The 21525-nt window shown below is 49.5% G+C and overlaps 1 protein-coding gene across 1 annotated transcript in view; it reads right to left on the bottom strand.

Annotated features, from left to right (window-relative positions):
• The window catches only part of Lrrc38 (leucine rich repeat containing 38), a 28807-nt gene extending 7890 nt beyond the window's left edge, over window positions 1–20917 (bottom strand). Inside the window, 4 exon segments of the mRNA XM_052175858.1 lie at window positions 14642–15706; window positions 19705–19747; window positions 19842–19966; window positions 20653–20917. Coding sequence (XP_052031818.1) covers window positions 14642–15706; window positions 19705–19747; window positions 19842–19966; window positions 20653–20917 — 1498 coding nt within the window.
• Between the last annotated feature and the right edge of the window lie 608 nt (window positions 20918–21525).

Here is a 21525-nt window from a genome sequence, read left to right as displayed (position 1 = left end):
TTAGGACCTGACTTCAATGCCCAGAGTCCACTTTTAAGAGACCATGCATCATGCTATGTGCTTGCAACCACAGCCCTTGGGGAGGCCCAGGCTGGTGAAAGACTCTGTCTCAGAACACAGGATGGACGGTGTGCTGGTTGGTTTCTGTCAACTTGATACAGACTGGAGTCACCTGGAGAAAGGGATCCTCAGCTGAGGCACTGTCTCCATCAGATTGACCTGAGGAGTGTCTGTGAAACATTTTCTTGATTGGTGACTGATGGGGGTGGGGGGCAGCCCATGCTAGATGGGGCCACCTCTGGGCAGGTGGTCCTGGGATGTGTAAGAAACCAGGCTGAGGGCTGGAGAGATGGCTCAGAGGTTAAGAACATATTGTGAGATAGCTCAGCAGTTAAGAGCAGGTTAAGAGCACTGACTGCTCTTCCGAAGGTCCTGAATTCAAATCCCAGCAACCACATGGAGGCTCACAACCATCTGTAATGACATCAGATGCCCTCTTTTGGGGTGTCTAAAAACAGCTACAGTGTACTTACATATAATCAATCAATCAATCAATAAATAAATAAATAAATCTTAAAAAAAAAAAAAGCAGGGCGGTGGTGGCACACGCCTGTAATCCCAGCACTCTGGGAGGCAGAGGCAGGCAGATTTCTGAGTTCAAAGCCAGCCTGGTCTATAGAGTGAGTTCCAGGACAGCCAGGGCTACACAGAGAAACCCTGTCTCGAAAAAAACCAAAAGAAAACAAAACAAAAACAAAAAACAAAAAAGAGCTTTGATTGCTCTTCCAGAGGTCCTGAGTTCAATTCCCAGCAACCACATGGTGGCTCACAACAGTCCGTAATGAGATCTGATGCCCTCTTCTGGTGTGTGTGATAGCTACAGTATACTTACATATATAAAATAAATAAATCTTTTTTAAAAAAAGAAAGGAAGGAAGAAAGGAAGGAAGGAAAGAAGAAAGGAAGGAAAGAAGAAAGGAAGAAATCAGGCTGAGCAAGCCACGGGGAGCAAGGCAGCAAGCAGTGTCCTCAGAAATCTCTGCTTCAGTTCCTGCCTTGGCTTTCCCTGATGACAGACTGTAACTTGTCAGCCAAATAAGTCCTTTCTTCCCCAAATTGGTTTTAATCAGGGTTTTATCACAGCAAGAGAAACCAAATTAGGACAGATGTCATCTATGAAGTGATAGCCAAGGCCATCCTTAGGTTTAAACACACACACACACACACACACACACACATCCACTCCTCCCCCAGCAACTGGGGAATGACCACAATGGGGTTAGTAGCTTTCTGTGCTAGCAAAATCAACACAAAGTTCAATATCTCAAAAGAAACCAGAGCCCAGAGTTTAGTCCAGCAACCCTTCCTGCTGTCCCTCCCAGTGGGGTTCAGCAAAACTATCTCCCCCTTCCAATTACTGTTTATTTGAGGGTTTGGGTTTTTTTGGTTTGGGGGGGGAGGGTTTGTCTGTTTGTTTGTTTGTTTGTTTGTTTTTGTTTGTTTGTTTTGAGGTAGAGCTTCACTATGTAGCCAAAGCTGGCCTCCAGCAGGCAGTCCTCCTGCCTCAGCCTACATGGCCTGTGTCAACCACACCCAGTTTTCACTGCCAGAGTCGGCACCCAGGCCTTCCGGCGAGCCATGGGAACACTCTTCTGACCAAGCTGCATCCCGGTCCTTTTCTGAGCCTGCTTCTCCAGCTCCGGGGGTCGGCTGGCATCCTTCCATTGATAACCTTCCTCTTTACTCAGCCAGGGTCAGGTTCTCTTGCCTGTGCTCAGCGGCCCCGGGATACATCGTGAAGAGTGGAAATCACGGATGAGTTCGTCCCTGTCCACACAACGACTGCCCGGCAACCACACATTAACTATGGCTGCCCAGATTTCCTGCAAACCCACCAGCCTGGAGGCTTCCGCATCCTGGAGGACTATAGAAAAGGTGTCTGTGCGGATCACCTCCCCTTGGGATGACGTCCCAGTGGGCAGCTTAGGTGGCCTCCTGTGGTGGCCCTTCCTTCTATCCATTCATCACGCCAGCCGGCTCCATCTTGTTCTGGCCCAGAGTCTCTCTTGGGATGGGTGCCTCACGCACGCGAGTGGCTGGGGTCCTCCTCCCGCGCGCGCGCACGCGCACACACACACACACACACACACCGCCTCCATTCCCTGAATGATGACTTGTCCCCACAGCTGACACCTGAGTGGCGAGGGTGACAAACTGCCATCCTAGAAATAGACAGTGACACAGCAGATGGTGGATTGAGATTAATCTCTCAAGCCTGGCCCGGCCCCTCGCCAAGGAACAGGCTGGGCTCAGACCTCTCAGGGGGCCTTTCTCAGGCTCCTCGGTGCGATTGGCCACAAGCTCTCCTAAGCACTTCTGTTGTTAAAGATAGGTTTCTGCTCTCCGACTTCTGCTTATTAAGCAAATCCTGAATACGAGCCGAGACACCAGCACTAAACGAACGGAAGGCAGATGGAAAAACTTATAAACATGGTTTGCGTAATAGTTTAGACCTTTCCAAGTCCTCTCCTAAGTGGACCTAGGAAATCTCCTGAGGCAAATCTGTCTGATAGAAATTCCTTAGGCACCATGTTTGATAACGCCATGGAGAATATCTTTTCATTCACCAAATACCACTTTTATGGATTTGTCTCACTGTGGTTCCCAGGCTGGTCTCAAATTCCTGGTGTCAAGACATCCTCCCACAGGCCAGAGGGATGGCTCAGCGGTTAAGAACACTGACTGCTCTTCCGAAGGTCATGAGTTCAAATCCCAGCAACCACATGGTGGCTCACAACTATCTGTGACAAGACCATGATGTCCTCTTCTGGTGTGTCTGAAGACAGCTACAGTGTACTCTCATGTAGTAAATAAATAAATCTTTCGGCTGGACCAAGCAGGCTGGAACGAGAGCTGGAGAGATGGCTCAGTGAGCAGTGGCATACTCATGGACATAAAATAAATAAATAAATCTTAAAAAAAACAAAAACAAAGAACATCCTCCCACTTCAGACTCCTGAGTCTTGGTACTATAGAATAAAATACACCTTGGAAACTAGAAAGATGATGGAACGGTTAAATGAGCTTACTGTGAAAGAATGACCACCAAAGTTGGAGCCTCCAGAATATATATAATGTTATTTATAATAATATATTTTATTTATTAATATTATTAACATAATATTAATAAATTATATTATTAATTATTAATTATTAATGTTATTATTTTATTATTAATTAGTATTAATAATGTTGGTATAATTTATATATTAATATAATTTATGATAATATATTATATATTATAAATATCATTATATATATAATGTATATATATATATATATATACATGCAAGCGAGTTTGTTAATGTACCTGTAATCCCAGCACCAATTCTTTTAGGCAAACATGGCCACGTGCTCACCTGTATGCACAGTGCTGAGAGGCAGAGTCAGGGGAATGGCTGGGAATTCCTGGCCTCCAGCCTAGCCCTAGGTTCTGCCTAAAGGAACTCGGTAGACCATGACGTCAGTCGTCCTCTGACCTCCAAATGTACCTTTTTCACAATGGCTCATGCACCATGAGTATAACACACATGCATGGATACCACATGAAGACATGTGCAAAAATACACATTGAATGGCTGCGGGCTACTTCATAGTAGAGAAGTCGTCGTCTGCGCACTCATTGCCCAGATGTTTCCAGGATTGTTCTCTCTCCTATTAGAATTCTTGTGACATGTTTATTTTTGGATTGGGGTAGAGGGCCTGTGCCACAGCACACTTGCAGAGGTCAGAGGACAGCAGGTAGGCATCTGGTCTCTTCTACCATGTAGGTCTCCGGGAGCAAGCGCAGGTCACCGGGATTGGCAGCAAGCGTCCTTAACAGCTGAGGCACCTCTCCAGCTCTGGCTAGTCACCTATTTATCATCACCAACCTGACAAGCCGCAGAGAAGAGCGCTGCTGAAAGATGTTGGATTTCTCTGGCCACTGGTTGAGCTGCATTCTCTATTACTATATAGTAGTTGGCTTAGTTCCGATTACTAGTGCTGTGATAAAACACCGCGACCAAAGCAACTTGGGGAGGAATGGATTAATGTAACATACACTGCATGTCCTAGTCCATCACTACAGGAAGTCAGGTCAGGAACTCAAACAAGGCAGGAACCCGGAAGCAGGAGCTGATGCAGAGGCCATGGAGGAGTGCTGCTTAGTGACTTGCTTCTCAGGGCTTCCTCAGCCTGCTTTCTTACAGAACCCAGGTCCCCAGCCCAGGGCGGGTAGCACCACCCACAATGGGTTGGGTCCTTCCCCATGGGGGGGGGGGGCAAGACCTTTGATGTGGCTTTTGTCAGGGACCTAGTGACAAGGTAGGCTTGAGGAAGGGGTGTGGTAAAGCCAACCCAACCCACTCACCTCACAGCTACAGCTGCAGCTCCAGGAGCTCCTCGCACACCTTGGAGGAAGGGAACTGCAGCCTCCTCTCTCACAAAGCCAGCCTGCTTCGTCCTCTTGCCTCTCACTGGGCGAAAGGGGGCACGCCGGTAAAACCCCTTCCTTTCGCATCCAGTGCCAGGCTTTCAGCCACTCTGTCTGTTCTCACACAGCACGTGGTAGAAGGTTAGAAGAGTGAGAAGACACATTCGATGCCTGAACTTCCCTCCTTCCCCAGCTCCCCCTGCATAGCAGAGATGAGAGGTGAGGGGAGTTGGACATCTTGCCTAGGGTCACTAGGACGACTGCCAATCTTGAGGGCAGGCTCTGCAATTGAAGAATTGCCACCATCAGATTGGTCAGTGTCAGCCGGGCAGGGGTGGCACACACGTGTAATCCCAGCACTTGGGAGGCAGAGGCAGGCAGATTTCCGAGTTCGAGGCCAGCCTGGTCTACAGAGTGAGTTCCAGGACAGCGAGGGCTACACAGAGAAACCCTGTCTCGAAAAAACAAAAACAAAAACAAACAAACAAAAAACCCAAAACAAAATAAAACGAAACAAAAGATTGGTCAATGTGAACTTATGTGTAAGAGCATTTTCTTGATTGCTAATTAATTTAAAATTAAAAAAAAAAAGATCCAGCCAAGGGGTTTGAGAGCTGGTTCAGAGATTGAGAGCACTGTCTCTTCTTCCACACAGGTCCTAAATTCAATTCCCAGCAACCACATAGTGGCTCATAACCATGCATAATGGGATCTGGTGCCCCCTTCTGGCCAACAGGCATGAAAGACCCAGCCCACTACGGGCGTACTGTTCCTACGCAGGCGGGTCTGACAGCAAGCTACGCAGTACCTTTCCTTCACAGTTTCTGTGTTGAGTTCTATCTTGCTTGAGTTACTACTCTGACTTCCTTCAACGACGGTCTGCAACCTGTAAAATGAGTTTCTACTCTTATTTCTCCTTGCCTTTGACCTATAAGATGAAATAAACTCTTCCCCGCCCCCCGCCCCCCGCCCCCTCACATTGGCTTCATGATGTTTATCACAGCAACAGAAACCTAGACTCTGGCCTGGACCCCACGTCTTCTGACACGACACCCTGTTTGGTGTTTTTTCCACATACCTATTCTTCATCACCCCAAACATCTGGAGAGGATGTTTGTGCTGTGGCCTCAGTTGTAACTATTTTGTGCCAGAGAGGAACACTGTGTGGTGCGGAGGTACGCCGGGAGCACCGGGAGGCTTGCTACTGCTCTTGGGTGCCAAGGAGCATGGGTCCTAATTTCTTATAGTGCTAACCTTCGTTTTCTACTGCCACTTTCATTAAATATCCACCATCACACAGGGGAAAATTCCCAATTATCCTCCCTGTCTCGGCTAGCAGACACTCCGTCTGATTAAATAATAAGCTGATTTCATGGAGAGAAGGGTGTACACAGGGCATCGGGTCAAGGGCTCATCCCGGCACCGTGCAGCCAGAGCTCATATACCTTGCAAACAGAAATTGCCCCCATTAGACGTCTACTCCCTGGCCCCTGGTAACTCCCATTCTCCTTCCTTTTCTGTGAATTTTGTCACTCAGGTCCTCCACAGATGTGGAGCCAACTGTATAGAAGTTGGCTTAGTTCCGGTTTCTATTGCTGTGATAAAACACCGCGACCAAAGCAACTTGGGGAGGAATGGGTTAATATAACATACACTGCATGTCCTAGTCCATCACTGAGGGAAGTCAGGACAGGAACTCAAACAAGGCAGGAACCCGGAAGCAGGAGCTGATGCAGAGGCCATGGAGGAGTGCTGCTTAGTGACTTGCTTCTCAGGGCTTCCTCAGCCTGCTTTCTAACAGAACCCACGTCCCCAGCCCAGGGTGGATAGCTCCACCCACAATGGGTTGGGTCCTTCCCCATTTAAGGGGACCAATTAAGAAAGTGCCCTACACTGAGGTTCCCTCTTTTTGGATGACTCTACTTTGTCTCAAGTTGAAATAAACTACTCAACATAGACCTTATCGTTTTGTGCCTAATTTATTTCTTGTTTGTTTGTTTGGTGTTTTGAGACAGAGTCTCACTCCAGGCTGTCCTGGAACTCACTATATAGACCAGGTTGGCCTTGATCTTAAAGAGATATGCCCACCCATGTGATATTTCCTTCTGAGTTTGGGCTTAAAGGCATATACCACAATGCCATATATATGTATGTGTGTGTTGTTTGTTTTTGTTTGTTTGTTTGCTTGCTTGCTTACCTGCCTGCTTGCTTGCTTGCTTGCTTGCTTGCTTGCTTATTTATTGAGACAGGGTTTCTCTGTGTAGACCTAACTGTCCTGGAACTTTGTAGACCAGGCTGGACTCTAACTCAGAGATCCACCTGCCTCTGCCTTTTGAGCTTTGGGATTAAAGATGTGAACCACCACACTGAGCTAAAACAACGTTTAACATAGAACTTTAATAGTAAAAGGATTTTTTTTAAAATTCATTTAATCATTCATTCATTCATTTAATGTATATGAGTACACTATGGCTATCTTCAGACATACCAGACATGGTGTGTCTAAACGGCATCAGAGCCCATTACAGATGGTTGTGAAGCACCATGTGGTTGCTGAGAATTGAACTCAGGACCTCTGGAAGAACACTCAGTGCTCTTAATCCCTGAGCTATGTCTCCAGCCCCAGTAAAAGGATTCTTATTGTTTTGTTGTGGTGCTGGTGGTTGCTGTTGTCTTTTAAAAATATGTATATGAGTTTTGCTTAGACCTATGCAGGTGCATGGTGCATATGCGATGTGCTTGGGAATCAGAAGAGGGCATCAGATTCAGTAGAACTGGAACTATATATGGCTGTGAGCCACCATGTGGGTACTGGGAACTGATCCCAATACCTCTGCAAGAGCGGCCGATGCTCTTAGCTGCTCAGCCATCTCTCCATCAGCGGCCGATGCTCTTAGCTGCTCAGCCATCTCTCCATCCTCTGGGATTTTTTGTTTGCTCCTCTGTTTGGTTTGGTTTGGTTTTTGTTACTGTTGCTTGCTTTTGTTTGCTTGTTTGTCTTCAGCTTTTATTGCAACATGTATCCACTTCTTGACAGGCTAACAACTGAAGCCTGTTACTCTTATAATCGGGGAAAACAAAATGGCTTTATTTTATTTATTTATTTTTATAAGTTTTTTGATTTTCTTTATCCAGCATTTTACCATCTTTTTTTAAAAGATTGATTGATTGATGATTGATTGATTTTTTTGTGTATGAGTACACTGTAGCTGTACTGATGGTTGTGAGCCATGGTTGCTGGGAATTTTGAATTCAAGATCTCTGCTCGCTCCAGTGGACCCCACCCATTATATATTATTATATGTAAGTACACTGTAGCTGTCTTCGGACACACCAGAAAAGGGAGCCAGATCTCTTTATGGATGGTTGCAAGCCACAATGCGGTTGCTGGGATTTGAACTCAGGACCTTCGGAAGAGCAGTCAGTGCTCTTAACTACCGAGCCATCTCTCCAGCCCTTATTTTATTTTTAGAAAAGAAGAGAGTCACCTTGGACTTGTCTAAGAGAAAGTAACCGTGTGACTCAGGCAAGCTTTCACTTTCATTTTTTCCTCCAATCTGGATGGCAGTAATCCCCATTCATTTGCCTGAGGCAAGCCTGCCGACATCAGAAAATTGAGGCAGTCTCTGGGGCTCAGGATGGCCTCCCCCACCGGCCCTGAGTTAGGACGGTTAAGTGATATGTATGACATGGGGCCTGGATAAGCACCGTCTGCCATGGCTCTGTATCATGGAAGGACTCTGCCCACAGAGGTGCTCACCGGGGCTTCCAGCCCCCAAGCGCCAGAACACTCTACACCGATGTGTTGTGTCATCTCTGGGAGTCACACAGAGACAAGGCACTTACACTTACTTCAGTCATACCCACCCTCGCCCCGGCCCCTCAGCCTACATCTCCAAGTCTCAAGGTCAAAGGCAACAGAGTCAAGCACCTCCTCTCTGGTACTGAGGGCTGTGACTGTGGAGTTCAGGAGACCATGGATAGAAAGGGAAGACACAAGAAGAGGCCTGGCCAAGCCAGCGTCCCTGACAAGCCCCATCAGCACCTTCCCCGACATCAGCTCTCTCAGGCCTGTCACCTGTTCACGCACCTTCAAAGCTAGGCATACAGTCTAGCCCGTGCCAGCTCTCAATCCCTGTGAGCCCCGTCCACCATCACTCCAGGACAAGGCTAGGGACCGATTATGAACAGGCCTTCTGTGATAATGCATGCACACCCTTATGAAAATATTTGCACGACCAGGCATAGTGGTGTACAAAGAGGCAGGGACAAACGGGTCTCCGAGAGTTTAAGGCCAACCTGGCTTACATAGAAAGTTATATAGCAAGTTCCAGGCTAGCCAGAGTTATGTGGTGGATCTTGTCTTAAAAGAAAAGAGATAAAAAGAAAAGAAAGGAAGAGAAGATATATGAATATAGACATTGTTTTAATCCACGAATTTTTACTTGAGAATAGCTTTCCAGGTCTCATGCTTATACTCTCTTGATTTCAGAAGTCTTAGACCTAGAGACTGTCAGCAATTGAGGTAATATCACTGTGCTGGATAGTTTCAGGTCGACTTGACACAAGCTAAAATCATCCAAGAGGAGGCATCCTCAATTAAGAAAATGTGTCTATAAGATCAGGCTGTAGGTAAGCCTGTGGGGCGTTTTCTTAATTAGTGGTTGATATGGAAGGGTCCAGCTCATTGTGATGGGGCTGGTGGTTCTGGGTTCTATAAGAAAGCAGTTAGCAAGCCATGAGGATCCAGCCAGTAAGCAGCGCCCTTCCATGACCTCCGTATCAGCTCTTGCCCCTAGGTTCCTGCCCTGAACTCCCTTGGAGGATGAAGTGTAAGCCAAATAAAGCCTTTCCTCCCCACTTTGCTTTGGTCATGGTGTTTCATGAAAGCAACAGTAATGTAACGAAGACAATCAAACTCCTGCATGGTACAGAGCCAGGGAGCCAAGGCTTGCCCGGAAGCAGGTATCAAGCTTCTGAGCACAGGAAAGCCCCAGATGGACCTCATACAATATTGTTCATAGACGTCTCCCCTGGTGCTCACTCAAGAACTCTGGGGACCGAGAGATCTAAAGAAGGCTGGAGTGACTCTCAAATGATGCTGCCCATCTCCCAGGCTGACAGGAGGCACACCATGGCAAAGGGAAGTCTTTTTTTTTTTGATGTGTTGTTGTTGTTGTTTTTCGAGACAGGGTTTCTCTGTGTAGCCCTGGCTGTCCTGGAACTCACTTTGTAGACCAGGCTGGCCTCGAACTCAGAAATCCGCCTGCCTCTTCCCTCCCAAGTGCTGGGATTAAAGGCGTGCGCCACCACAGCCCAGCCCGGCAAAGGGAAGTCTTAAGGAGCATAGCATCTGTGACAAAGGTGTCATTACAAGATGCTTCCTGGTCTCGTCCTGACACCCCCCACCTCTCTCTACCCTGGCTTGTTACCTGGGTGATTTCCAGAGTCAATCTGGCTTCCAGGTCCAGAGTACTTTCCAATTTAAAGAGATATTAGCTCTGTGCCCTGGCCACCCACTGTCCCTCACTACCAAAGAGCCTGGTATCACATGGTGAACCACCAGAGTAGATACAGAACCTGGGACAAGAAGGAGGAAGCAGCTTAATGTCACCCAGGATCCGAGGCCTGAAGGAGAAAGACGCTGCTCCTTCCTACCCCTCTCAGAGAAACGGGGCGGTGATACATCCCAGAGTGCAAGGTTATCTAAACCATTAACTAACCATTCAGCCCTCTGCCAGCGCTCTATCTGGTACCGCTTTGGTTTCTTGTTGGGAAAATTGTTGGGGAGGGTGTCCACCAAGCACAGAAGGTAAGGACAAAGTGCTTTATAGCTATAGACAGCAGGGTAGGGCTGCCAGAGAGCTTGGCATGAACATGAATGCCGGTGACCCTAGAACTTGGGGGGCTGGAGCAGGAGAATGGTGAGTCCTAGGCCAACCTAGGCTGCACAGCAAAACCCTATCACCGAAACAAACAAAATAAACATGGGCTGGCAAGATGCTTCAGTGGATAAAGGCACTCGTCACCAAGCTTGATAACCTGAGTTCTGCGCCCGTGACCCACAGAGTGGAAGGGGAGAACAGCCTCTGAAAAGACCTTGGCATTGATACAGACACGTAGGTATCAAAGTATAAATTAAAACACACATATAGGATGCTCAATTAGGCCTGCATTTCATATAAAAGACAAATAACATTTCATGGAAATACTAAATATGCATTAAGTGAGCACTGTATGTTTGGTCTTCAAAGCTTTAGGGATAGCATACTTATATTGAAACTGGATTCCTCGTGTATCTGAAATTTAACACTAATTGGGAACTCTAGGATTTCTGGTTTGTTTTGCTTTCTCCTAACTGGCCATTGGAGGTGCTGGCTTTCCTAGTCCCCCCTCCACCAGGAGGGCAGTTTCTTGTCAGTCCTCAGCTCCAATGACAGGGCTTCCCAGCCCTTTCTAGGGGACTAGGTTTGAGGCTTGGATACTCCCCATCCCAAAGGCAGCTCACCTGGCAGACAACACAGTCTTGCTACTGGCTGAGGCAACCAAGGTCACCAGGAGATGGCTCTGCTCCGTCGGGACGGAGGAGGGTGCCAGGGTTCAGAGAGCAACGCTGGAGGGAGCTGTCCTCTACTCAGACCTCCGGGCTCCCTCCTGGGAAGAGGCAGGGCGTGTGCGGCAGCAAGTGGGTGGTCCGCATAGCTAATGAGCTGGGAGTCAGAAGGTCCGTCCAGCCTGGCTCCATCCAGCCTTGCTTTGGAGGGAACGTGGCTTCTCAACACACATGCCTTTCGGGGACAGTCTTAACTACTAACTGTTTCTTCCCAGTCTCCCAGGAAGCCCACCTAGCGGATACTGTACCATCTTCGTTTACGGATGAGGTGAGTTACAGACCAGCCATGCAAGACTGGGTAGAGGGTGTGGCACTGCAAACACCCAAACAAGCAAGCATACTTCAGTGCCCCAGCTGGGCCTTAGAGATGTTTGGCCTTCACCTTCATAAAAGACTGGCGCCGGGCGGTGGTGGTGGCGGGGGCGGTGGTGGTGGCGGCGGTGGCCCAGGCGGCGCACACCTTTAATCCCAGCACTCGGGAGGCAGAGGCAGGTGGATTTCTGAGTTCGAAGCCAGCCTGGTCTACAGAGTGAGTTCTAGGACAGCCAGGGCTACACAGAGAAACCCTGTCTCGAAAAGACAAAACAAAACAAAAGACAAACTGGGACATGGAGGGGGAGGGGGGTGTAGGGAGCCCTTGTAATGAATACCAAGGAGGAATAAATCTTAGTGTTCGACAACACTGCCTATATTTAATTATTTAACTAATTAAAGCATTTATTTAATTAATATACCAGTGGCTATAGTTTATAGTATTTAATTATCTAGTGTGTATTCATGTGTGGTGCACATGTATAGCCAGACACACAAAGCTAGTGTGCACGTGGACAGGGGCCAGAGGTCTTCCTTCCTCAGTTTCTCTGCGCCTAATTTTTCAAGTAACCTTTAATTTTTTGTTTGTTTTGTTTTTTATTTTTTAATAATATGGATATCGGCCTGCTGTGGGGATGCTATGTGCACCATTGGAGTATAGTAGACAAGGAAAGCAAGAAGAGATCTTTGGAGCTTCTGGAGGAGGAGTTACGACCTGGGTGCTGGGAACTGAACTCTGATCTTCTGCAAGAGCAGTTAGTTCTCTTAACCACTGAGCCACCTCTCCAGTACCCTCCACCATCTCTTTTGAGAGAAGGTCTCTCCGGCTGAGCCTGGAGGCTCCTAAAACAGCTAGATGGGCGGGTCAATGAGCTCCTGGGATTCATTTGCATCCACCCATCCCACAGCAGCACAGAGATTACAGACACGCACCATCATGCCTGAGTTTTACATGGATGCTTGGGGATTGGTCCTCACGCTTGTATGGCAAACTCGTTATAAACTGAGCCATCTCTAGTCCCCATATCAACATACATATAATTTATTAAGGCCAGGAGAAACCTCGGAGAGGCCAGAACAAAAAAATGATCAGTGGTTAATAGGGTACAACTTGTAAATTCCTTATTTAATAGCTACATATCATATGCATGTATTAAATTATCAGGTTATGTACCCTATTAATACTCCCCTCCACTTTCCAGTCTGTCTTTTGTTTTGTTTTGTTTTGTATTTTTGAGACAGAGTTTCTTTGTGTAGCCCTGGCTGTCCTGGAACTCACTCTGTAGACCTCAAAGCTGGCCTCAAACTCAGAAATTTGCCTGCCTCTGCCTCACATTTTTAATTCTGAAGCAGGGAAACTGAGGCTTGGGGAGGTCACGGGCTGGTCCAGAATCATAAGCCTGAGTCTAGATCAGAACTGGAATCTCTCTCGCACTCAGTTCTCAGCCTGAGCCAGACCCTTCACCCTCCCTTCTCCTGGTTCACTTTGGGGACACAGCCCTGGCTACACTTTGTAAGCCACTGGAGCTGCCTTTGGCTCTGTGCCTCAGGAGGTACCTTCCAGCTGTCACCCTCCTTTCCCAGCTGGATGAAACCAGTCTTCCTCTCAGTCTTGCCCTATTCCCAAGACCCTTACACTGTCTCTGTTCAGTGTCTGTCCATTAGCCTCCTATGTCCACCCGTTGTCCATTTTCTCCCATGGAGGATGGACACGGGGAGAGTAATAATTCCCCTTGCTCTGGGATTAGACCTCCGTGACTGTGCTTCGATCTTGAAAACACATAAAAAAGGGCAAACTTCAAAAACCTTAAGTGCCCAGGACCTTAAAGCAAAATGAAAACTCATGACTTCCAACTCTGACCTAAGGCTCTGTGGAGGCATTAGAGGTCAACCCAAGTCCTCAAGGGACAAGAAGCCAAGGTACAGAAGCCTTAGGGGCCTGGTTACCTAAGACAGCTCTGAAAACAGAACCTAAGCTCCTGCCCTCAACTGGAAAACTGGAGCCCCACAGTCAGGTAACTGAGAAACAGTCTGCTGAGACAGGGGCAATCGAAGACAAGGTGACCCTCTCTCCAGTGAGAGCTTCCACAGGACGTTTCTGTCACTCCGAATCTCCTGGCAGATCTGGGGAGGCAGGCAGGAGAACAAGGGCGTCTTTCAAACCTGGGAGACTCTGTACCCTGCAAGCCAAATTTTGTAGGAATTGTTACATACATAGTAGAGCCATTAGGGGAAGTGCCCACTCAGAAGGGACAGCAAGGCTCAGGTTGTGTGCCTGTGACCCCGCGGACCACACAGGTGGACACACCGGAATTCCATACACAGAGGAACTCTCGATGGGAGGAATAACGAAATGTTCATAGCAACGCCTCCTTTTATAACATGCGCTATACTGGACTGCAACCAATTTCACCAAAACTTTAAAGGCTTTTTCTGAGAGGTCAATTTGAACCAGTGCCCGAAGTCTCACGAGCAGATGGGTGAGCTCCCCTGAAGGTAAGGACATCGCCTGCCTTCCGTCCTGGCACATACCCCATGAGTGTTAGAGTCCCTGCATTCTCAGTTTTGCCTTTTACTCCCTTGTTACTGCGTTCCCAGTGCCCTTGTGTTCCCATCAGCCAGTTGGGTATGTGTATGGGGTCATCAGGAGGAGCGGCAGGAAAACAGGGGAGGTGCCCACCTGAAAGGTTTCTGTCCCACATTCCCACACTAGGCTGGCTGTCTTTGTCCTCACCGGCAATTTTCCTCACCAGGGGGTGGACTGAAGAGTCAACGAGAGATGGGAACAAAGAGGACCCGTTTCGAATCTGTAGCAGCAAGATCACGTTCGGGATCAGCCAGCTCCTCTCCCCCTCCGGGGTCTGGAAATGGTATGGCGTCTTACACAACGTGGGGTTTTCCCACTAGGAGAGACAGGTACATTGCTCAAACCCACCTGTCCTAGGACCTAAAAGCATCCGGAGACGATGTGGACCTCGATGATGGAGAAAAGGCGGGTCCTGAACTTGGGTAGGAAGTAAATAGAGAAACTTGGGAGAGCTCCGGGTGTGTTCTCTTAACACCCTTTGCTAACATATCTGAGACTTTCGGGCAGTTGGTCTTATGGAGTTACACCTTGGGAATTCTCGTTCAGGGGACTCTCTGGTGAGCCCCCAAAGCGAGGCCTCACGTATCCAGACTGATTCCCGTTCGTTCCCTACTCCCCCCAGCCCTGACTTCCAGCCACCCACCCTCTGGCTCACCTTTGGGCAGTTTGGATGCGTTCTCCTGAATCCAGGAGAAGAGGTGAGCAAAGTCACAGTCGCACAGCCAGGGGTTCCCGTCCAGGCGCACTGTGCGCAGCGCCGGCAGCGCATCCAAAGCCGCCACGTTGAGGCTGCGCAGGTTGTTGTCGTTGAGTTCCAGCACCTGCAGGGACTCCAGGCTCTCGAAGGCGGCCTCATGTACCCCGGCCAGGTGGTTGTTGGCCAGGCTGAGCTTGACTAGCCTCCCCGCTGAGCGGAAGGCGCCGGCACCCAGCTGGGTGAGGTTGTTGTAGCTCAGGTCCAGGAAAGCCAGCTTGGCCGAGCCGCTGAACGTGCCCTCCTCCAGCGAGCGCAGAGAGTTGTTCCTGAAATCCAGATACACCAGATCTCCATGGAAGATGAAGAAGTCCTCAGGGATTTGCTGGATGCGGTTGCCGGCCACTAGCAGCTTGCGCACGTCCAGGGGGAAGGGATCTGGCACGCTGGGCAGCCCGCGATCGCGACAGTCCACAGTGTGGGGGTCGGTGCAGGCACAACCCGCGGGGCACGCGCGTCCCGGCCCGAGCAGCACCAGGAGGCTCCCGAGCCCCAGCGCCGCAGCAGCGCCCGTGAGGCGGCGGGGGGCAGCGCAGAGACTCATGGCTCCGGGGACTCCAGAGGACTCGGTTCGCCGCGAGGAGGACGCAGCGAGACCCTGGCTCCGGGGCGCCGAGAGCCCCAGGGCAGCGGCGCGGGGTGAGGAGACTGCGCCGGGGCCCGCGGGGACGATGAGAGTGCGGCGGGGACAGAGCGACCCGGGGTGTCCGGGCGGCGGGGAGGGAGGAGGAAGATGAGAGGTGCTGGGTGCAGAATTTACCCGCACAGGAAACTGACCCTCTGGAACAGTCCAAAACACAGGTGGAGATCGCGGAGGGAACCCAGCGCGACCCCACTAGGGCGGGGAAGTGGGACCTGTCGCACAGACCTGGCCAGCGGCGCTCAGGATTAAGTTCGGTGACGGATCCCTGGAGCGATTTCCATGGGGCGTGTCTGGGGCATGCGCCCGAAGCGCCACCCTTGTTTCTGCCAAAGGGTCCCAGGTCACTCTAGCTCCAAGTCCCGGACAAAGCCCCGCAAACTGTCAAGTCCCTGCCTGGGGCTGCGAAGCTGAGAATTGGCTAGACTCCAAAACCGGAGTCCCCTCTTTCCTCCCACCTGCTTTTGTCCCACCTCCTGCAGGAGGGGCGTGTGAGGCAGGCGGGTGGCTGCCAAGGTCCCGCTGTGACTGGAAGGATAGCCAGGGCCAGTCAGCGTTTTCCATGCTGGTCCTGAGCTTGGAGATGGAACTGATTATCCTCCCAGCACGGATCTTCTGTGGCTCTGAGCAAAGCCAAAGCAAGAGGCACTGGGGCAGTTTCGAGGTGAGTGACCTGGAACCAGAGCCTCCAAGTGCCCCCTGAACTCCTGTGACACCATCTGTAGAAAGGCAAGGGTAGGGACATCTCACGACTCCCTTTGAGGACTGAGGAAGGTCAGAAGCTGGGTTTGGGGGTTACCCATTCTTCTTACCCCATCAATCCTTCATTTTGATGACCCAGGAAAGTACTCTGCTCAGAGAGATGCCAACACTTAGAGTTCAGCACCACTGAGGTGAGGTTGGTCTTAGACAGTGATAGAATTCCTTCTTTGCCATTCTTCAAGCCAACCCTGTCTTCAACTCCTCCACCCCGGCTCTGAATGTTTTCCTTTTTGGAAAAGCCCCTACATTGCTACAGGAAAATTGCCCTGCAGGTGGCTATTTTAATCCCAGCACCCTGGAACTGAAAAGCTCAGCCCCTGGCCCAAAATAACCCACGGAACAGCTGTCAGTTACTGGCACTACCCATTGACCCTGCCCCAGACCCTGGCACTGCTGGGGATTGGTAGAGCCAGCTAGCCTCTGATCCAGGTCTGGGTATTTTTCCCAGTTTGGAAGGGGGTTGGATGACCTCTTTATCCAGTTTGGAAGCCAGTTGGTGCCTCTGAGCCAGGGATCAGGCAGTTGAGCCCTTGGGACAGAGCCAAAGGCCCAAGAGCTCTTGCATGAGTTCCAGGAGGAGCTGGTGTTGAGCCCCCTCAATCCCTCCTCTCTTGCACATACCCTGGCCACCAAGGCAGACCTACAGTCCCTGTCTTATGTTCCGATTCTCCCTGTCTTGCAATTCCCAGTTTCAGGGGCTCCGCCTTTTGAAGAGCAGTATAAACTGGGAAGAATCAGGGTGGGTGACAGTGCCTTAGCCACACTGATGCTGTTGAGGATGAAAGATTGTAGCCAGAAAGAACACACGCAACCACCCTAAACTCTGCAAAAGCACCCTGAAAAGAGAGCTCTTGCTCTCTTTCAGCCTCGGGTTCTGTTCTAGGTGTCTTCCTGTCAAAGGGTCTGGCTAGCTGCAGCCCTGCACTGTGAGTCAGATTCCCAATCCTTCCCCTGGCGTCTGGACCTGGTCTTACCACTGACTACAGAATCATAGGGCAGGTTCCCCCATCTCTTTGAAGATATCCCAGACCTTAGCCTGGTAGGAGGTGGGCTTTTATCTAGGAAGAGGACACCCTGAGTAAATATGGCGCTCCCTCACTCAATGGGTGCGGTCACTTTCTATCTAGGGTATACACTGTATTTAGCCAATGATAATTCACAAAACAGGGCCATGCAAAATAACACTAGGAGCTTCTGGGAACAAAACAACTGAGAAATGCCTCTTCTTAGCTGTAACTCCCTTGTCCTGAAATTAAGAGGAAATGTTTCCTCTGCCCTTGCCCAGACAGCGTGAGGGCATGAGGGAAATTATTTGTGCAGAAACGTGACTTGGAAAATGTTGTAGACTCCATGTGTGGATTCTACAGAGTGGCCGCAAATCTCCCTGTCGGGAACTCCTTGCTTTTTGCTTTGAGTGTCTCCCAAAGTCCCTTGGATCCTAATCTGACTTGTTTTCTTTTATTAATTAATTAATATCAACAGGGCAAGGTTGAGACTCAGGAGAATTAGGAGGCACCCCCATGCTGTAGGACTCGAATTCCTTGGGAAAATAAGCTTTGCCACCTCGGATATTTCTTCCTCTCTCAAGAAACACAGAGCTGTGACCTGAGCAAGGTCACCCACCAGTCAGGGATAGGAGCTGGAAACAGAACACCGGGGTTATGGGTCCCCACTTTGCCATCCACCCACTCTCCCTGTACCCACATGGGACAAACCTCTTAGGGACAGGATAAGATACAGGTAAAGAGGCCTGGGGAAACTTCCAGACTGTCTGTTTGTCAGGAGCGTTCCCGTGTTTACTCTTAGAGGTAACAAACATACCAAGATTCCTACTGAAGAGACTCTAAATGGGATATAAAATACCGAAGGCATTCTCGTGGATGTTTTTTTTTTAAAAACCTAATGTTCTGGTCGCTGCAATAGCTCGGTGGATAAAGGTGGTTTCTATCAAGCCGGATGAACTGAGTTCGATCCTTGGGACCTAAATGGTGGTGCCTACAAGCTGTCTTCTGTCTTACACAGGTACACTGTGGTACACGTATGCCTACACATGTACCTGTACACATACACACTGACACACTACATACAGGAATGTGATTTAATTTCTAAAAATGTCTTATCGTTTGCATCAAAATTTGTATTTCGTGTGTATGCATGTTTTGCGTGTATGTCTGTGCACTACTTCAGTGCTACTGCCCAAGGAGGACCGAAGAGGACTTGGATCTCTGGGGAATGGAATTACAGATGATTGTGAGCCATCCTGTGGACGCTGGAAATCAAACCTAGCTCCTCCAGAAGAGCGACTGAGCCGTGTCTCCAGCTCCAAATAAATATATTTTTTAAATTAATATAAGGTCTTATTATGCCTTTCCCCCCCCCCTCCCTTCTACCACCTCTCAATCCTTAAACCTCCCTGTACTTCCCAATCTTCATTCAGAGATCTTTCTGTCTTGTCCTTTTCCCAACCTTCTCTCAGTTAGCCAGGAGGTGAGGTCCAGGGGAGCTGTGTGCACGGAGGTCCCCTGAAAAGCCCCCAGCGGGGCCAGGATCCTGAGAGCAAAACCAATCCAACAGACTGACTTAGCCAAAGTCCCAGGCCTTGACTCCTAAGCACGACGCTGCCAGCATGTCTAAGGCTATGCAGGAAACATAAAAATTGTGGCTGGTGTTTGGTGATGTCATTTGGATTACTGGTGTGAATCACTTTTTGATCAGTGCCTGGCTGCCAGCGCAGGAGGCATGAGGACATCCCCTTGTCCCCCCAGGGATGAGAACATACTCCATCCCTTGCCTGAAGCAGCTGGATGCGGATGTCTGTGTCCCTTACTTTATGAAGGGTTCAACTCAGTTCCTGGTCCTTCTGAGCCACCACCACCAGGGGGTGTGGTGCGCTGTTCACACAGGTTCCAAGAGGGAAATGGAGGTAGGTGTTCTACACACACACACACACACACACACACACACACTTTCTTTTCCAGTTCTAACTGACTTGTAGTGTAGTGGGTGGGCAACATTCCTCCACTTTACTCAGTAGCTTGCTTAGTCCCAGCGTGAACAAGTTAGGATTCGTGTGGGACTCAAGACATGGGATCAGTCCGTTGGCCTGGCAGGAGAGGCACTGTCTTTGTTCACAGTCGGTGCTCCTAATTCCCCTCAACCATCCATCAAGTGGGTGGCTTCACGTAGGACTGGAGAAGGATGGAGCTAATGGCTTCCTATCTGTTCCAGGGAAAAGTGTGAGTCCCACACATTATCATCCTGTGGGCAAGATGTGCTCCAGCAAGCCCTGGTGTTACCCTCCCCACTTCCTCTCCACCTGTCCGCATCTCCTAGCCACTGGCAAGACCCCTCCCCCATTATCTCCTTACCCAAGCCATACAACTCGCTAACTCTCACCAGAAGTCTATTCCTGCCCAACGCCCAACTCATGATTCCAATAGTCAAGGACATCAAAATGGCTACTGGAAATACACATCAGAATACGCATCACCCCCTGCACCTCAGGTGCTGCCGATGGGTTCCCGTGTGTGGTGGAAAGATTTCTAAGATCTCAGGATCATACCTCCAGGTGTTCCTGGAGTGAGGGTGGGACCCGTGGCTCGTTTCTGCAAGATGAAGTGCAGAAACAGAAGGATGTCACTTCTGAGACTGGGTGACAAACGGCAGTGGTTCCCTTCCACGTTGCCAGCAGGCTGTCACCTTCTTGGCTTGCACGGTTTGATGGAGCCAGCTGCCAGCTCGGGGTGGCTCACACGGCAATGGTTGGAGGGTGACCTCAGAGCAACGGCCCATGAGGAACTGAGGCTGGCCAGCGCGCCCGGGAGCTTAAAGCAGAGCCTTCCGAGTTGAACTTGAAGGTGTCCTCAGGCCAACCCAAAGCTCTTTTGTACCCAGAGACATTGATATAAAAACCATAGTTAGTTTTAAACTATTAAGTGGGAATGTGGTGTAATTTGTTATATAGCAGCAGCTATCTAACCCTATCACTTGGAATAAAATCTCACCAAGCCTGGCTCGATGTATCTTTTCCACTGGGTCTTCTGACCCCTTTGCCTATACTTTACCAGTCTCTGGTTAGCCTGACTTTCTGTTTATATTACTTCTTATTGGCTTCTACCTCAAGGTCATTGCTCCAGTTGTATCCTCTATATAGACACCCCCGCCCCATCACGACCCTCTATCATGCCCACCACCACCACCACGCCCACAGCTTCTGGCTTGATTGATACCACTCTGTCCTTGGGTTTTTTTTTTCCTAAGTCTAAATATTGTCTCTGCTACAGGCCTGCCTCTACTTCCCAGCCTCTCCATCAGTCTAAACATCCCTTGTCTTCCTGTCAAAATGCTCATTATCACCAAACCAGGGCTCAGTGGTCTGTTTCTTCACTTGTTCACTCTGATGTCCCTCATTAAAATGGAAATGGGACGCTGTATCAGTCAGGGTTCTCTAGAGAAACAGAACCAATGGAATGAACATAGATTACAAAGGGAATTTATCAGGCTGGCTTACACAATATGGTCTCATGGTCCAAAACCGGCTGGTTTGCACGCTGGAAAAGCTGAGCGCTTAGGAGCTGGTCGCTGTCTTTGGTGGCTGGATGTCTCAGCGGTTCAAGTCTGGTGCTGAAGGTCTGGAGGATTCCTGGAGAGCTGCTGGTGTCGGTCCAGGTTAGGAAGCCAAAGAAGCTGGATTCTGACGGCAGTGGACGGTGGTGGAACAGCGGTGACAGGAAGAAGCCGGGACAGGTGGTGAGCGTTGATTTCTCCTGGGACATTGTTGTATCTCGGCCACTGGAAAGAGCTGCCCACTCTTGGGAATGGGCTTGTCCCTTACGGAGGCATCCTCAAGGACCACCCACCCAGAAGGGTGCTTCTTCAATGACTCCAGATCCCAGTCACTAGTAACCATCAGAGATGCCTGGTCTCGGTTCCCAGAATCCACCTCAACATACAAGAGGCACTCAAGAAATGTTTAAACCATTGGCCAGATGTTGCCCACAAATGATGCCTCTTAACCAGCTTTCCCACGGCAACTCTACCTAGTTATAGACACTCGCTTAGCCTTCTGGGATAAAACAAGGGCATTGTCTCTCCAAACACAGCCTCTGCTCTGGTCCTGTGAGACGTCAGGTGTGTGTGTGTGTGTGTGTGTGTGTGTGTGTGTGTGTGTCACAGAACACCCCAGTTGTAGCCCAACAGTAGCCTGGGAATTTAGGGTTCCTCCAAAGATGCTTAGAGTTCCATCACATGCAGGCCACGCCCCACAGCTTACTCTGCCACCCACAAACCTTCTTCAAAGTCTCCTCCCAGCTTGTCTCTCACCATAACCTGCGCTGACTTAAGGAAGCTTGGCTTTCCAAATTCACCCAGACCTTTTGGATTC

The sequence above is a fragment of the Apodemus sylvaticus genome, chromosome 3 (assembly GCF_947179515.1).
Source record: "Apodemus sylvaticus chromosome 3, mApoSyl1.1, whole genome shotgun sequence".
NCBI lineage: Eukaryota > Metazoa > Chordata > Mammalia > Rodentia > Muridae > Apodemus > Apodemus sylvaticus.
Note: the sequence above shows the minus strand (reverse complement) of the source record. Positions and strands in the feature narration are given on the sequence as shown.